This window comes from Aquarana catesbeiana, linkage group LG03 (genome assembly GCF_042186555.1).
Source record: "Aquarana catesbeiana isolate 2022-GZ linkage group LG03, ASM4218655v1, whole genome shotgun sequence".
Classification (NCBI taxonomy): domain Eukaryota; kingdom Metazoa; phylum Chordata; class Amphibia; order Anura; family Ranidae; genus Aquarana; species Aquarana catesbeiana.
In genome coordinates this window covers 439,171,288-439,187,530 of record NC_133326.1, presented here as the reverse complement: position 1 = coordinate 439,187,530, position 16,243 = coordinate 439,171,288, and the positions used below count along the sequence as shown (strand labels likewise).

The window sequence follows — 16,243 nt, the reverse complement described above, 5'->3', positions numbered from 1 at the left end:
TCTAAAGATGATGCAGAAGAAAGCCTGCAAACAGTTTGCTGAAGACAAGCAGACTAAGGACATGGATTACGGAAACCATGTCCTGTGGTCAAGATAAACTTATTTGGTTCAGATGGTGTCAAGCATGTGTGGCGGCAACTAGGTGAGGAGTACAAAAACAAGTGCGTCTTGCCTACAGTCAAGCATGGTGGTGGGAGTGTCATGGGTCTGGGGCTGCATGAATGCTGCCAGCACTGGGGAGCTAGAGTTCATATAGAGGGAACCATGAATGCCAACATGTACTGTGACATACTGAAACAGAGCATAATCCCCTCCCTTCAGAGGGCAGTATTCGAACATAATGACTCCAAACACACCTCCAAGACGACCACTGCCTTGCTAAAGAAGCTGAGGGTGAAGGTGATGGCCTGGCCAAGCATGTCTTCAGACCTAAACCCTATTGAGCATCTGTGGGGCATCCTCAAACGGAAGGTGGTGGAGCGCAAGGTCGCTAACATCCACTAGCTCCGTGATGTCATCATGGAGGCATGGAAGAGGACTGCAGTGGCAACCTGTGAAGCTCTGGTGAACTCCATGCCCAAGAGGGTTAAGGCAAAAAGGCTGGAAAATAATGGCGGCCACACAAAATATTGACACTTTGGGCCCAATTTGTACATTTTCACTTAGGGGTGTACGCACTTTTGTTGCCAGCGGTTTTGACATTATTGGCTGCGTGTTGAGTTATTTTGAGGGGACAGCAAATACACACTGTTATACAAGCTGTGCACTCACAGCTTGTATACACACACACATATACATGTAAGTTTTGTAATTTTACCTTCTCTGCAGAGATCACCACTTCTAATGGTGCAGACTCACTTCTAATGCCAAAAGCTAATTTGTTTAACAAGTTAAAAGCGGCGTTCCACCCACATATTTTTTTTTTCGGCATCCCCTCTGCTTGTTTACATACTATACATTAAAGCATGTCTAAATTTCCATCCAGTTCTGAGGACATTTTTTTTGTAATTTACTTACCTCATATTTCCTGTTCCTGAGCGATTCCATCTTAATTGTGGGCATGTGAAGCCCACTAGGACGCTCTTCTGGGATAAGGTTAGCCAGCATGCACCCCTCCCGATCTCGCACATGCGCATTGTACACAATACAATCCTTAGGTGCTGCCCACTGACTCCTGGGAAACAATGACACACATCTCCCGTGAGCACAGGCGCCGCGAGAAATGATACATGGCTTTTCCTGTTTACACTGTTATCAGCTGTGGTTGGACACAGCTGATCACATGGTAAAGAGCCTCCGTCAGAGGCTCTTTACCCAGATCGGAGATGCAGCATGTCAGAGTGACACACCACACCAACGATCACCGAGCTGCACGCCCCTGCGGGCAAGAGATCGCGGGTTATCCTGCTTTACGTCATGACGTCCAGTCAGGATAACCAAACCATTTTGCGCATGTCATATTGCTATATGGTGGGAAGTGGTTAACTGTTATAGCTAAATGCTGGTGAAGAATTCACATGGGTATAAACACAAATGATTTTTGTTCAACCTGTGGGCTTAATGAAAATAATCTTACAGATTCCCCCATCCATGCAATACAGCGTAGATGGAGGAATCTACTGCTGCATCTATTCTAGTCTGATATCTGCAGTCAGAAGACCCGAAAAGCGATGCATCTGATTAAATGCAGCCGCAGTTTGGCTCACAATTTCCCACTTGGCTCCTTCAATTTTTCCATCAAAGGTTGCTGGGCAAGAGAACAAGCACCATTTACTTAGTGAATCTGTATAGTGTGTACCAAGCTTTAGTGAATTAGAGCTCACTGCAGCTCGGTTACATCAATAATGATTTCAGTTCTCATCATTCTAGTTGGTCCCTGCAGCTACTGTATATCCACTGGACCACACGCAAGTTCTAAACTGAGTAAACTTACAAAAAACAGGTTATACTTACCTACTCTGTGCAGTGGTTTCACACAGAGCAGCCCCAATCCTCTTTTTTTGTATCCCCTGCCGATGCTCCTGATCAGCCAACCTGGGGGCACTGGTGCATGCATGCACCCGAGCCCCGCTCTATTCGTCCATAAAAACACACAGACCTGTGGCTCAGCTCTGCCCCAGCTCTCTGCTTAATGGCTAACTGGCTGTGATTGACCGTAGCAGGAGTCAATGGATCCCACTGCAGTCTCAGCCAATGAGGAATGAGACACCCGGAAGAAGCTCAGCTCTCGTGCACATCGTTGGATCATGAGAGCTCAAGTGAGTATAGGTGGGGCCTCTGCACACAGAAGGTTTAAAGCTTAAATGAAAGGCAACTAAATCAAGCACTAAATAAAAAAAAATGCTGTAACTGGCAGTACCTTAGCAGTAGATTTTTGGTTGGGTTCCTCTCTAGGTTTTAGTGCTCCAGCTCCTATCGTTGGCAGTTGTGTTTGGAATACAGATATACGTCCACCAGTGGGTGATATCAGCTTATAGGCAGCTTGGAGTGCTGGTCCCAGTGCACTTTGTGTTTCGGAGGACTTTGTGAACATTTGTGGCAGGTTCTTCAGCAAATCTTGGACCAGCTAAACATAAAAATTATGAAGAAACGCTGATAATGTTACTACAAAAGCATATAGATGACACAACTAATCAGCTACATGACCATGAAACAATTGTGAAGCAGATCCATTCATCCTGCCACAAGCAATAAATTAACATTAAAGCTGAAGAGTAAAGAAAACCAAACAAATAACCAAAAACCAAAAGCAATAATGAATCTGAACTTTAGGCAGATGTTAAAGACCGAGTTTAATGCAGCACTGTATTTACTAAAGTAAAAGTCAGTTCTCTGCAAAAGAAAGATTTTAAACGCACTTGTTAGGTAACTCGTGCTTCCTACCATTGTGCCCTTCCAGCACTGCAGCCTCCATCAGACTCTCTAACATTCTACACTTTCGGGAATGTTGGATGCTTTTTTTTATGTGCCATGTGAGGTGCTTCTATCCTCTGACTCCTATATCACTCCAGGACACAGCAATGACATACGTGTCAGACCACGGAACCGCAGCTTGAAGTTGATCTGTTAATCCTGGTAATTGATTCACAATTTTTTCCCACTTTTTTTTTTTTTTTTTTTTTACAGGGGTGACAACACTGTCCGCTCTGAAGTAAAAACGTGAAGAAGCGCTGGCTTCTGTGGACAGATCAATTAGTGCATCTAACACTACTCTCTCCCAAGATTGACAGTCATCTGTATTGTTCCTCCAGTGGTGTGGAGACACCTGAAGACAGGAAGTGTGCGACTACCTGGAGCATCAGGTTAAAATAAAGTAAAAAAAAAAAAAAAAAAAGCCTAAAAAGAAACCAACAACCAATATAGGATTGGTAGGCTGCAATATGTAACATATTTTGGGGGGTTCAATATCACTTTAACTTTGAGCCTCCCATCAGAGTTGGGGGTTGATATACTAAAACTAGAGAGTGCTAAATCTGGTGGAGCTCTGCATGGTAGCAAATCAGCTTCTAACTTCAGCTTGTTCAATTAAGCTTTGACAAAAAAAGAAAAACTGGAAGCCGATTGGTTTCTATGCAGAGCTGCAACAGATTTTGCACTCTCCAGTTTTAGTAAATCAGCTAAAATGTGTATGGTCTGGCAGTTGATAAACTGTAGTTGCTGACTTTTAATAAGCAGACACTCACCTGCCCAGGGATCTAGGACTGTACTCATCCAAGCTGTTTTTTTTCACCAGTCTTCAGTCCCTGGCAGCTTAACTGTGGGCAGACAGCTGTGAATCCTTGCAGCTTCACAGCTAGCTGCTCACTGCACATGCCATGCTTTGTGAATGGTCCTGCAGTGTTCTAGGACCCGTGATGTGTCCCAGAAGGCAGCAGGCAGGGAGGCCTAGGCGATCCGAGCAGAGGGTAGAGCAGGTACCTGCTCTCCAAATCCCGTAAACCGCCCCCCCCCCCCCCCCGGAATGTCCCCCTTTTAGGCGAAGCTCTGCTTTAAAGTGTAACTTTACACCCATTAAAAAGATCTGTACCGTTCTTCTCAGCACATGATGATCAGTGTTCTTCAGGCTCACCAAGTCCCTCCAAAAACCTGTGGAATGCAAATTATTTGTACTGAAATCTTTACTGCCTATGTGCAGCCTAAGCAGCATTTTTAGCATGCGAGAGATTTGCCGAAAACTCTGGACATTGATCTCCCATGAAACAGCAGTAGCTGTTATCGCGATACCAGAGTCTTCCCCCTCTCAATATCTTGTGTGGCTTGTCCATCTAGTAACGCAATCCTAGACATCAGACAAAAGTTCCCTTACTGAGTAAAGTGACATCACATCCCCCTCTTAGCGATTCTCTCTGCAGAGTCTGTATCTATATATGTTGCCTCCTCCGGGCTTCCCAAAACAGTTCTGGGCAGTATGTAATGATTGGTCAGATCCTGCATTCTGACCTCTGCAGCCCTTATTTGACCCAAAGGTCCCCTACTTGCTATGAGCCTGGGCTTTGCAGCGTTCTTTAAGTGCATAGAACTAACTGGCAGAGCCCTTTGTCTGTCCCTGTAGGTCCCGGACTGGCCCTGTGGATTGGGGAGTCAGTCCAATGCCGCAGCATCTGTCCCCACTTTCTGGCTGGTTCCCTCGGCCGCCAGGTTTTCCCAAAATGCCGGCGGCCCATAACCAAAAAGGCTGCCATGATACTTCCGCAACGTCGCTTCTGCCTGACGCCTCTAGGCCAGAAAGGACTCAGATCCAGCGTTCGATTATCGAGAGCCTCCACGCTGCCAGCATCAGAGAACGTGGCCTGGGCACAAAGAAAGTGCTGCTGCACAGGCTCTTCAAGCCTCCTCAACCCTGCAGGGACCAGGTAAGCTCCACTGTGGCTCCCCCTGAAGGACATTAAAAGCGGAGGTCCACCAACTGCTGCAAAAATTAAAAGCCAGCAGCTACACATACTGCAGCTGCTGGCTTTTAATAAAAGCACACTTACCTGTCCTGGAGTCGAGCGATGTCGTTACGAAAAGGGAACACGGCAGTGTAGCCTTACGGCTTCATGATGGGAACCCTACTGTGCATGCGCGGGGCTCCTCTCTCCTACTGGCCCGACGACAGGGGAGGAGGGAGCCGAGTGGTAACACCAATATCCGTGGCTGTGGCTCCCGGAAGTGGGAACAGGATACCTGTCAAAGACAAGTATCCTGGCCCACCCCCCCACCCCCCCCTGAAAGGTGCCAATTGTGGCACCGGAGGGGGGAGGAGGAAACAAATCAGAAAAAGTTACACTTTTGGGAGGAACTCCGCTTTAAGTCAAGAGTGAGAGGGATCCCTCCAGCACCCCATACCAGAGGTATCGGGGGTCCCCCCCTTCCGGGTTCCCCAGCTAGCCCTCCCCAGGGACACTGCCCCAGTTTAGGAAAGGCCAGGGTCCAGAGGCTCCTGCCACCTAGCACCGAGGCCTCACAGCATGAGGCTTTTAGCATTCTAGAAGTGATCCTCGGTTAAAGCATCAAAGAGCTGGTGTCATAACTGATCACATGAGCAGCACCATGGCAGTTGTAGATTAAACAGAAGCAGCTTCCTAGGCTGTAAAAGATAGGAGGGTTTAATTAAGCTCCAATGCTGTCAGCAGATCAGCCTCTACAAACTCACACTGTGTCTAAAATTGGAGAGCAATTGAGCATGTGCAGAACGAGGAGAAACAGTGTATTACTGGATTTTAAACAGTATAGACACTCATTTTTATTGTTTTACATAGCTTTACCTGCAAAAGGTGCCAGCCTGAAGTGATATAGCAGGACTTAATTTTCTGACTAAAGTTCCACTTTAACCACGCCCATACCGGGCTTTTTCTGGAACTTCTTGTTTACAAGTTTAAATTGGTATTTTTTGCTAGAAAATTACTCTGAACCCCCAAACATTATATATGTTTTTTTTAGCAGAGACTCTAGGGAATGAAATGGTGGTCATTGCAACTTTTTACGTCACACAGTATTTGCGCAGCAATTTTCCAAACACTTTTTTTTTTGGAAAAAAAAGTTTCACGAATAAAACAGTACAGCTAGCCACTTTTTTTGTATAATGTGAAAGATAATGTTACGCTGAGTAAATAGATACCCAACATGTCACGCTTTAAAACTGCGCACACTCGTGGAATGGTGCCAAACTTCGGTACTTAAAAATCTCCATAGGCGACGCTTTAATTTTTTTTTTTTTTTTTTTACAGGTTACCAGTTTAGAGTTAGAGGAGGTCTTGGGCTAGAACTGTTGCTCTAACGCACGCAGCAATACCTCACATGTGTGATTTGAACGCTGTTTACATATGTGAATGTGACTTACGTATGCGTTCGCTTCTGTGCGTGAGCATGCAGGGACACCCTAAATTTTTTATTTTTTTTTATTTTTTACACTTTCTCTTTAAAAATGTTTTAGTTTTTTTATATCACTTTTGATCCAAATACAAGGAATGTAAACATCCCTTGTAATAGGAAGAGTGCGTGACAGCTCCTTGTTATGGAGAGATCTAAGGTCTACAAGACCCCAGATCTCTCCTTTAGGCTGGAAAGACCAAGATCAAAAAAATAAAATAAACTGTCTCGGCCTTTCCAGCCGCATCCCCAGGATTGTTTACTTCTGCTGGGCCGGACGTGACGTCATAACATTGCGCCCTGGGTCTCCAGACGTCCCCTCCCACAGCCAGCAAGAACGATCAAGTGGCCGAACTGCCAATAAGATTTTTCTTACAGTGCAGAGAATCGCCGGCCGAAAAAATAGGATTTTTTATAACAGCTTACCTGTAAAATCCTTTTCTTTTGATGTACATCACGGGACACAGAGCCTCAGAAATTACTGATGGGTTATATAGGTATCACTAGGTGATTGGACACTGGCACACCCTAACCAGGAAGTTCAACGCCCTATATAATCCCTCCCCTTGCAGGGATACCTCAGTTTTGTAGCCAAGCAATATAAGTGTATTAGAAGAGGGGCGGGACCTCTGTGTCCCGTGATGTACATCAAAAGAAAAGGATTTTACAGGTAAGCTGTTATAAAAAATCCAACAAGACCAAAGGAATTTGACGTATTGGTTCAAAAGGCTGTTTCTGTAAAACAGACAGAACCAAGTTCAAGTCCCAGGGGTTTAGGGGTGCCTTAACCGGAGGATTAAGACGCGTCACCCCCTGCATAAAGTTTCGGACCAAAGAATGTGAAGCAAGTGGCCGTTGAAATAATACTGATGAGGCCGAGACCTGGCCCTTGATGGTACTCAAGGCCAGCTTCATTTCTAATCCCAACTGTAGAAAATCAAGAATTCTACCTATGACATATTTTCTGGGATGCCAACCCCTGGATTCACACCAGGATACATAAGCTTTCCAGACTCTGATAAATTACTCTGGAAGCCGGCTTCCTTGCATTGATCAAGGTAGATATCACAGGACCTGCAAGCCCACGATTCTTCAGAATGTGGGTTTCAATAGCCAAACCGTCAAATTTAGCATTTGTAAGGCAGGATGGAACACTGGACCTTGAGATAACATGTCTGGGCGTAACGGTAGGGTCCACGGGGAAGCCACTGTCATCCTTATTATTTCTGCATACCAGGTCCTCCTGGACCAAGCGGGGGCTACCAGAAGTACCGACTTCCTTTCCTGTGAAGGAGTCGTGGCAGTAGCAGAATAGGCGGGAATGCATAAATCAGTGAGAACCGATGCCACGGAATCACCAACGCATCTGTCCTGCAAGCAAGAGGATCCTTTGTCCTTGCCACAAATCTGTCTATCTTTTTGTTGAATCGGGATGCAAAGAGGTCTACATCTAGAGCCCCCCATCTTTGGCATATGGCCCAAAAGACGTCGGGATGCAGAGACCATTCCCCTGGGAGTAACTGCTGGCGACTTAAATAGTCCGCCTGCCAGTTCTCTATTCCTGGAATGAAGACTGCCGATATGCATGGCACCTGCTTCTCTGCCCAGACTAATGCCCCATACACACGGTCGGATTTTCCGACGGAAAATGTGAGATAGGACCTTGTTGTCGGAAATTCCGACCGTGTGTGGGCTCCACCACACATTTTCCATCGGATTTTCCGACACACAAAGTTTGAGAGCAGGATATAACATTTTCCGACAACAAAATCCGTTGTCGGAAATTCTGATCGTGTGTACACAAATCCGATGCACAAAGTGCCACACATGCTCAGAATAAATAAAGAGATGAAAACTATTGGCCACTGCCCCGCTTATAGTCCCGACGTATGTGTTTTACGTCACCGCGTTTAGAACGATCGGATTTTCCGACAACTTTGTGTGACCGTGTATATGCAAGACAAGTTTGAGCCAACATCCGTAGGAAAAAAATCCATGGATTTTGTTGTCGGAATGTCCGAACAAAGTCCGACCGTGTGTACGGGGCATAAGATCTGGTTCGCCTCTCTTTGAGCAGCTCGGCTCCTGGTGCCTCCCTGATGATTGATATAAGCCACTGCTGTGGCATTGTCAGACTGGATCCTGACTGGGCAAACCTGTAGCCTGAGAGTCCAGGCCTTTAGGGCTAGATATACCGCACGGATCTCCAGAACGTTGATGGATAAGGTTCTCTAGTTTTTGGACCATACCCCTTGGACCACAGACTGTTCCAGAACTGTTCCCCAACCCGACAGACTGGCATCTGTTACCACCGTCCAGGTCACTGGTAGAAAGGATTTCCCCTTCTGTAGGTTTTCGGGTATTAACCACCAATTGAGGCTCTGACGCACCGCCTGAGACAGGTGCATCGGAAAGTCTAATGCCTGAACCTTCTTGTTCCAGGCCGACAGGATACTGTGTTGCAGCAGTCTTGAATGAAACTGAGCATAGGGAACTGCTTTGAATGAAGACACCATCTTTCCTAGCAGCCTCATACAAAGGCGGACAGAAGGACCCTTCTTGGTCCTGACTACCAGAATCAGCTCCTTTAAAGCAGTGATCTTTGCCTGGGGTAGAAATACTTTCTCCTGGCTTGTATCTATGATCAAACCCAAATACTCCAGTCTTCTTACTGGTTTTAGGAAAGATTTTTCTAGGTTGAGAATCCAACCTAGGTGTTCCAGATACTTGACTGTGGTCCTCAAGTTCCCGTTCAAAGAGGCTACCGACCGGTCTATCAAGAGCAGGTCGTCTAGGTATGCTATGACAGTTATACCTTGAGCCCTTAATCTGGCCAGAGGAGGAGCCAAGATCTTTGTAAACACTCGAGGTGCAGTGGCTATCCCGAAAGGCAGAGCCACAAACTGGAAATGACGCCCTCCTATCTCGAAGCGCAGAAACTTCTGATGAGCAGGAAAAATGGGCGCCTGCAGATATGCATCTCTGATGTCTATCGATGCCAGAAATTCTCCTCCCTGCAGGATGGAGACTACTGTCCGAATTGATTCCATGCGGAAGGACCGAATCCTTAGGAATCAATTCAGATCCCTTAGATCCAGAATGGGTCGGACATCCCCATTTGGCTTTTGGACCGTAAAAAGGTTGGAATAAAAGCCCAATCCTTGATCCTTCGTGGGAACCACCATGATGACCTCTTGCGACAAAAGTCGCTCTAGCGCTAGAAGGAGCGACTGCTTTTTCTCTGGATCTCTGGGGACACGATCTGAGGAAATGAGGAGAGGAAAATTCTTGGAATGCCAGCTTGTACCCTAAGGTTATCGTGGAGATTACCCATCTGTCCTGGAAGTCCTCCTGCCAGAGCTTTGAGAACTGTAGCAGTCTTCCCCCCACTCGAGCGAGCGGGGGCGCCCCTTCATAAAGAGGCCTTAGCGTCTTGTCTAGTAGACTTCTTCTCCCAGGACTTCTTTTGTCCCTGGGGTTGACTCTTGTTTCTTGACCCAGACGGAGGAGGCCGTCGCGACTGCCTGGAGGCTGATGCCCCTGGCGCTGGGGAAAGAGTCCGTTTGAAAGAGGGACGCTTACTCTTTTTTTTTTAACAGGTAAGAGAGTGCTTTTCCCACAAGAGATCCTTTGGATATATTTATCAAAGTCTTCTCCAAACAACCTTGCACCATGAAATGGAAACCCAGCCAGAAGCTTCTTACAGCTGACCAATTTCTCAACCATAAGATCCTACGTATATGCACCAACCCAAGTGAAAGACGAGAGGTTTGGATGATAGAATCTCTGATGGCGTCAAAAACAAAACATAAGGCCGCTGGAAGGTTAGCCAACCCCTGGGCCTGCTGTTCAGGTAGAACTTTGATGACCTGTTTAACATGGTCTCTTAAGTATTGAGAGACTCCAATCGCTGCTACTGCAGGTTGAGCCACTGAACCTGCTAAAGGAGAAAACATCCTTCAACAGGGACTCCATCTTTTTATCCACAGGATCCCTGAGCATCTGAGCATTGTCTACAGGACAAGTCAGATTTTTATTTACGGAGGAGATGGCGGCGTCAACAGCCGGTATTCCCCACATTTTTATAAACTTTTCTTTCATAGGATAAAAAGTGTTGAAAACTTTTTCGGTGGAAAAAAAACATTTATCTGGGTGATCCCACTCAGAATAAAAGGAGCTTTTCAAGTAATTTATGAACAGGAAAAGCATGTGCTGTTTGAGGAGGTTTCAGTGACCCCAAAGAAGAAGAGGGTTCTTTAACGGATTCAGATACGGCAACTTAAATGTGGAGCGGACCAATCCAGCAAGGATCTGTGCTAAGACCTTCTCCTCCTGGGAAGCCGAAGAGGGTCCCTCTCCACCTCATTCCTCCGAAGAGGAATCATCCGTCCCATCCCGATCCTCTGAAAGGGATTCTTCTCCCCTATCCCAGAGCCTGCCTGAGGGTCCTGGGAAACAGAGGAAGGCCTAGTGCGTTTTCTTCCACTGAGTGAAGATGTGATCACAGCCATTAATCTTTTCTCTAATCCATTAATGGTTGAGGAAAAAACCTCCTGTGTAATGTATATAGGGGCTGAAGTGCCAGAAGCAGGTGTAGCCCCTGACCCCAACGGCTCTCCCTGGCTAGCCGTCCCTGGCCCCTCAGGGGGGGGGGATGCTGCAGAAAGGGGATCCTCAGAACCTGAAGGCGATCCCCTAGAGCCTCTGGTTCTTGGGGTATTTGAACCTCTTCTACCCATAGTGCAAAGAAACAAGGTGGAGGTATCACAAAATGAACACTGACTGCTGAGCGATGTAGTCCAGCAAAAAGCCCTGCTACCAAATGCCCAGTCTGATGTTTCCTTAGTAAATGCTGCCTAGGAGAATGCCTGTGTCCCACCTTACGTGCGACCGTCAGCTCTGTGTCCCTCCAAAGGCTGTGTGCACCTGTAAAGTGTGCCTCTTAAGCCATGCAGCCAGCAATGTGAGCGTCTGAGCACGCTGGACGTGCTGATGTTTTTGTAGCAAAGCAATACACGTGTATACTAAAAAGAGGGGCGGGACCTCTGTGTCCCGTGAAGTACTTCAAAGAAAAGGCTTTTACAGGTAAGCTGTTATAAAAATCCTATTTTCTTATCGTGCATCATGGTACACAGAGCCATAGTAGTTACTAGGTGGGATGTCCCATAGCAATGCCAACTGAGGGGAGGGAGACACAACAGAATTAGGGCAACATGAGACTAGAGTAGTTATACTGCTGCCTGCAGCACACTACGCCCAAAGGAGATATTCTCATGCCTTTACACATTCACCTGATAAATTTGGGTAAATGTATGGACTGAAGACCAAGTTGAGGCCTTGTAGATTTGAACCATGGAAGCTTGGTTATGCACACCCACGAAGCACTAACAGCCCTAGTGGGGTGTGCTTTAATATGAAAAGGTGGAACTTTCCTCCTTAAACCTTAAGCTTGAACAATCACTTGTCGAATCCATTTAATTACATAGTAGGTGAGGTTGAAAAAAGACACAAGTCCATCAAGTCCAACCTATGTGTGTGATTATGTGTCAGTATTACATTACATATCCCTGTATATTGCGGTCATTCAGGTGATTATCTAATAGTTTCTTGAAGCGATCAATGCTCCCCGCTGAGACCACCGCCTGTGGAAGGGAATTCCACATCCTTGCCGCTCTTACAGTAAAGAACCCTCTACGTAGTTTAAGGTTAAACCTCTTTTCTTCTAATTGTAATGAGTGACCACGAGTCTTATTAAACTCTCTTCTGCGAAAAAGTTTTATCCCTATTGTGGGGTCACCAGTACAGTATTTGTAAATTGAAATCATATCCCCTCTCAAGCGTCTCTTCTCCAGAGAGAATAAGTTCAGTGCTCGCAACCTTTCCTCATAACTAAGATCCTCCAGACCCTTTATTAGCTTTGTTGCCCTTCTTTGTACTCGCTCCATTTCCAGTACGTCCCTCCTGAGGACTGGTGCCCAGAACTGGACAGCATACTCCAGGTGCGGCCGGACCAGAGTCTTGTAGAGCGGGAAAATTATCGTTTTATCTCTGCAGTTGATCCCCCTTTTAATGTATGCCAATATTCTGTTTGCTTTATTAGCAGCAGCTTGGCATTGCATGCCATTGCTGAGCCTATCATCCACTAGGACCCCCAGGTCCTTTTCCATCCTAGATTCCCCCAGAGGTTCTCCCCCCAGTGTATAGATTGCATTCATATTTTTGCCACCTAAATGCATTATTTTACATTTTTCTACATTGAACCTCATTTGCCATGTAGTCGCCCACCCCATTAATTTGTTCAGGTCTTTTTGCAAGATTTCCACATCCTGCGGAGAAGTTATTGCCCTGCTTAGCTTAGTATCGTCTGCAAATACAGAGATTGAACTGTTTATCCCATCCTCCAGGTCGTTTATGAACAAATTAAATAGGATTGGTCCCAGCACAGAACCCTGGGGAACCCCACTACCCACCCCTGACCATTCTGAGTACTCCCCATTTATCACCACCCTCTGAACACGCCCTTGTAGCCAGTTTTCAATCCATGTACTCACCCTATGGTCCATGCCAACGCACCTTATTTTGTACAGTAAACGTTTATGGGGAACTGTGTCAAATGCTTTCGCAAAATCCAGATACACCACGTCTACGGGCCTTCCTTTATCTAGATGGCAACTCACCTCCTCATAGAAGGTTAATAGATTGGTTTGGCAAGAACGATTCTTCATGAATCCATGCTGATTACTGCTAATGATATCATTCTTATTACTAAAATCTTGTATATAGTCCCTTATCATCCCCTCCAAGAGTTTACATACTATTGATGTTAGGCTAACTGGTCTGTAATTCCCAGGGATGTTTTTTGGGCCCTTTTTACATTGGCTTTTCTCCAATCAGCTGGTACCATTCCAGTCAATAGACTGTCTGTAAAAATTAGGAACAACGGTCTGGCAATCACCTGACTGAGTTCCCTAAGTACCCTCGGATGCAAGCCATCTGGTCCCGGTGATTTATTAATGTTAAGTTTCTCAAGTCTAATTTTAATTCCGTCCTCTGTTAACCATGTAGGTGCTTCCTGTGTTGTGTCATGAGGATAAACACTGCAGTTTTGGTTACTGAAGCCCCCCGATTCACTCGTGAAGACTGAGGAGAAGAATAAATTCAATACCTTTGCCATCTCCCCATCCTTTGTAACCAGATGTCCTTCCTCATTCTTTATGGGGCCAATATGGTCTGTCCTCCCTTTTTTACTGTTTACATACTTAAAGAATTTCTTGGGATTTTTTTTGCTCTCCTCCGCTATGTGTATTTAGAAATAGTAGATTTTGATGCTGCCTGTCCTCTTTTCGGACCTTAAGGCAACACAAACAAAAAACATCTGTTTTTCGAATCTGAACAGATTCTTAAATAGATTTTGACTGCTCTCACCACATCAAGAAAATGTAGTGACTTCTCTTCCGCAGAACCGGGTTCTGGGAAAAAAAAGGAAGGTAGAACAATATCCTGGTTTAAATGAAAACCTGATCATTCTAATCTCACTCCTCTAGAAAAATCATCCCTAAAAAATCTTACTGACAATCATAATATAGTCATCAAGACGGCGGACAAAGGCGGAGGCATTGTGGTCCAAGATCGCAGTGAATATCTGGCTGAAGCCCGCCGTCTCCTGTCAGACGACAGCACATACCGTAAACTGCGCTGTGATCCTTTGTCAAGCTTCACCACAGAAGTCAAAATACTTACAGACAGAGCTAAAAGCAATGACATCATCTCAAAACATGAGTATGCTTTTTTTAATCGGCCATATTTCTCCACCCCATATTTTTATCATATCCCTAAAATACATAAGAGTATCCAGAATCCACCAGGCCGACCCATAGTTGCGGCTATGGATAGCATCACCAGTTCCTTTTCTCAATATATAGATCAGTTTCTACAGCCACTCGCAACCAGTCTCCCCTCTTACATTCGTGATGGATTCCATCTTATGCAACAGTTGGAACACTACACATGGGAGCCCACTTACTCCTGGGCCTCCTTGGATGTAAGTTCGTTGTATACCTCAATTCCACACCATATAGGACTGAGAGCTATTGCCAGCTTCCTTTCCTCTGATCCCATGCTCAATCCAGGTCAGGCAGAGTTCATTCTAGAGGCTACAGAATTCTGCCTGACCCATAACTATTTTGAATTCGATGGCGATTTCTACCTCCAAACAAAGGGCACAGCTATGGGTGCCAACTTCGCACCCAGCTATGCTAATCTAACCATGGGGTACTGGGAGGCCAATTACATCTGGCTCAATAATCCCTTTACCTCCCATATAGTTTTTTATGGGAGGTACATCGACGACATCGTCATTTGGGATGGCCCAGAGCCCCTTTTTACAGACTTCATCACACATTGTAACAACAATGAGTATGGCCTCACTTTCACTTCAGAACATGATCGGTCCCAACTTGCATTTCTTGATCTTTTACTTTTCCACCAAGACGGCAAAATACTGGCCAAAAACTACACTAAGCCGACAGCTGGCAATTCTTTTTTGCACCACCAGAGCTGCCATCATCCCAGATGGATTGCAAACATCCCTAAGAGCCAGTTTTGTCACCTACGTAGAAATTGCACTAGACAATCGGACTACATCACGGAAGGGTCCCTTTTAAAACAAAAGTTTATGGACAAAGCTTTTCCACCTAAACTCATAAACGAAGCATTTGATTTCTATCTGTCAGAACCTTCCACATCTGCCAGTGATACCATTCAACCTGAAGCACAGCCTGTCCGTTTTGTGACTCAGTTCCATTCTAGATATAAAGCTATGGAACGCATCTTCGCCAAACACTGGTCGATTCTTCGTCAGGATCCACATTTAAAATCCACAATCACTTCCAAACCAAAGTTTACGTATCGTAAGACCAGGAACATTAAAAATCTGGTAGCACCCAGTAAATACAAAGGGCAACAAAGTTCCAAAACAACATTACCCTGTCTTATTCCCCTAATTGGAATGTATCAGTGTCGCAAAAAATTGTGCCTCACATGCAGTCATGTTCACCATGGTCAAAAGGAATTCACCAACAAAGGTCAGACATACCAGATCAGCAACTTTTACAACTGTTCTACAGAGTTTGTTATTTATTGCCTGACTTGTCCATGTGGGTTATATTATGTAGGCCGCACCATACGCACTTTGAGAAAGAGGTTTGGTGAGCACCGCCGCCTCGTTGAGGCAGGAGATGACCATCATAGTGTTCCCCTCCATTTCCTTAAAAAACATGATCATTCTTCATCAGGCCTTAAAGTCTGGATTATTGAGTCCATCCCCGGTACGTTCCCACTGGCGGAGCGTTTCAAACGTCTCTGCCAGAGGGAAACGTACTGGATATATATCCTTGACTCTCTGGCCCCTGGAGGGCTCAACGAGGAGATAGAGACGAGCAGCCTCATCTGACCTTTCTCCTAGTCCCTCTCGTTGGCTGTTGGACACCTCCAACATACCCGTCTTTCCAACCTTTAGGTTTGTGTTGGGCATCCTTGAATTACCACAATGTAAGTTCTTTCCTGGTGTGATGCTATATTGGCTGTTATTATGTTTTACTCGAGCACCACTTCCAAGCCAGTTAGTACACTCTTTCCTTTACTATTATTTCTTATTAGAAAATACACAAGTGTGTCCATACATCAAAGCGGGCATATATATTATGCTTATATTTCCCCCACTGCAACTCATATTTTACAAATATGATCTGGAAATTATGCATCAGTCACGTATAATTTCATATACCCATCTCCAGTACCACATCAACAGAAAATAATATACAAATAAAAAAACCCCCCCGTTTTTTCTCATATATACATATAGCGCTGGTTTATTAAGATTTGTCAAAGAGCA

General features: G+C 45.3%; 1 protein-coding gene across 2 annotated transcripts in view; it reads right to left on the bottom strand.

The window, feature by feature from the left end:
* SEC24A (SEC24 homolog A, COPII coat complex component) overlaps positions 1-16,243 on the bottom strand; it is a 233,736-nt gene that overhangs the window by 53,834 nt on the left and 163,659 nt on the right. For both annotated transcript variants that reach the window (XM_073620800.1, XM_073620802.1), the window contains one exon: positions 2,360-2,566. In XM_073620800.1, the coding sequence (XP_073476901.1) occupies positions 2,360-2,566 (207 nt within the window). The remainder of the gene's footprint in view (positions 1-2,359; positions 2,567-16,243) is intronic.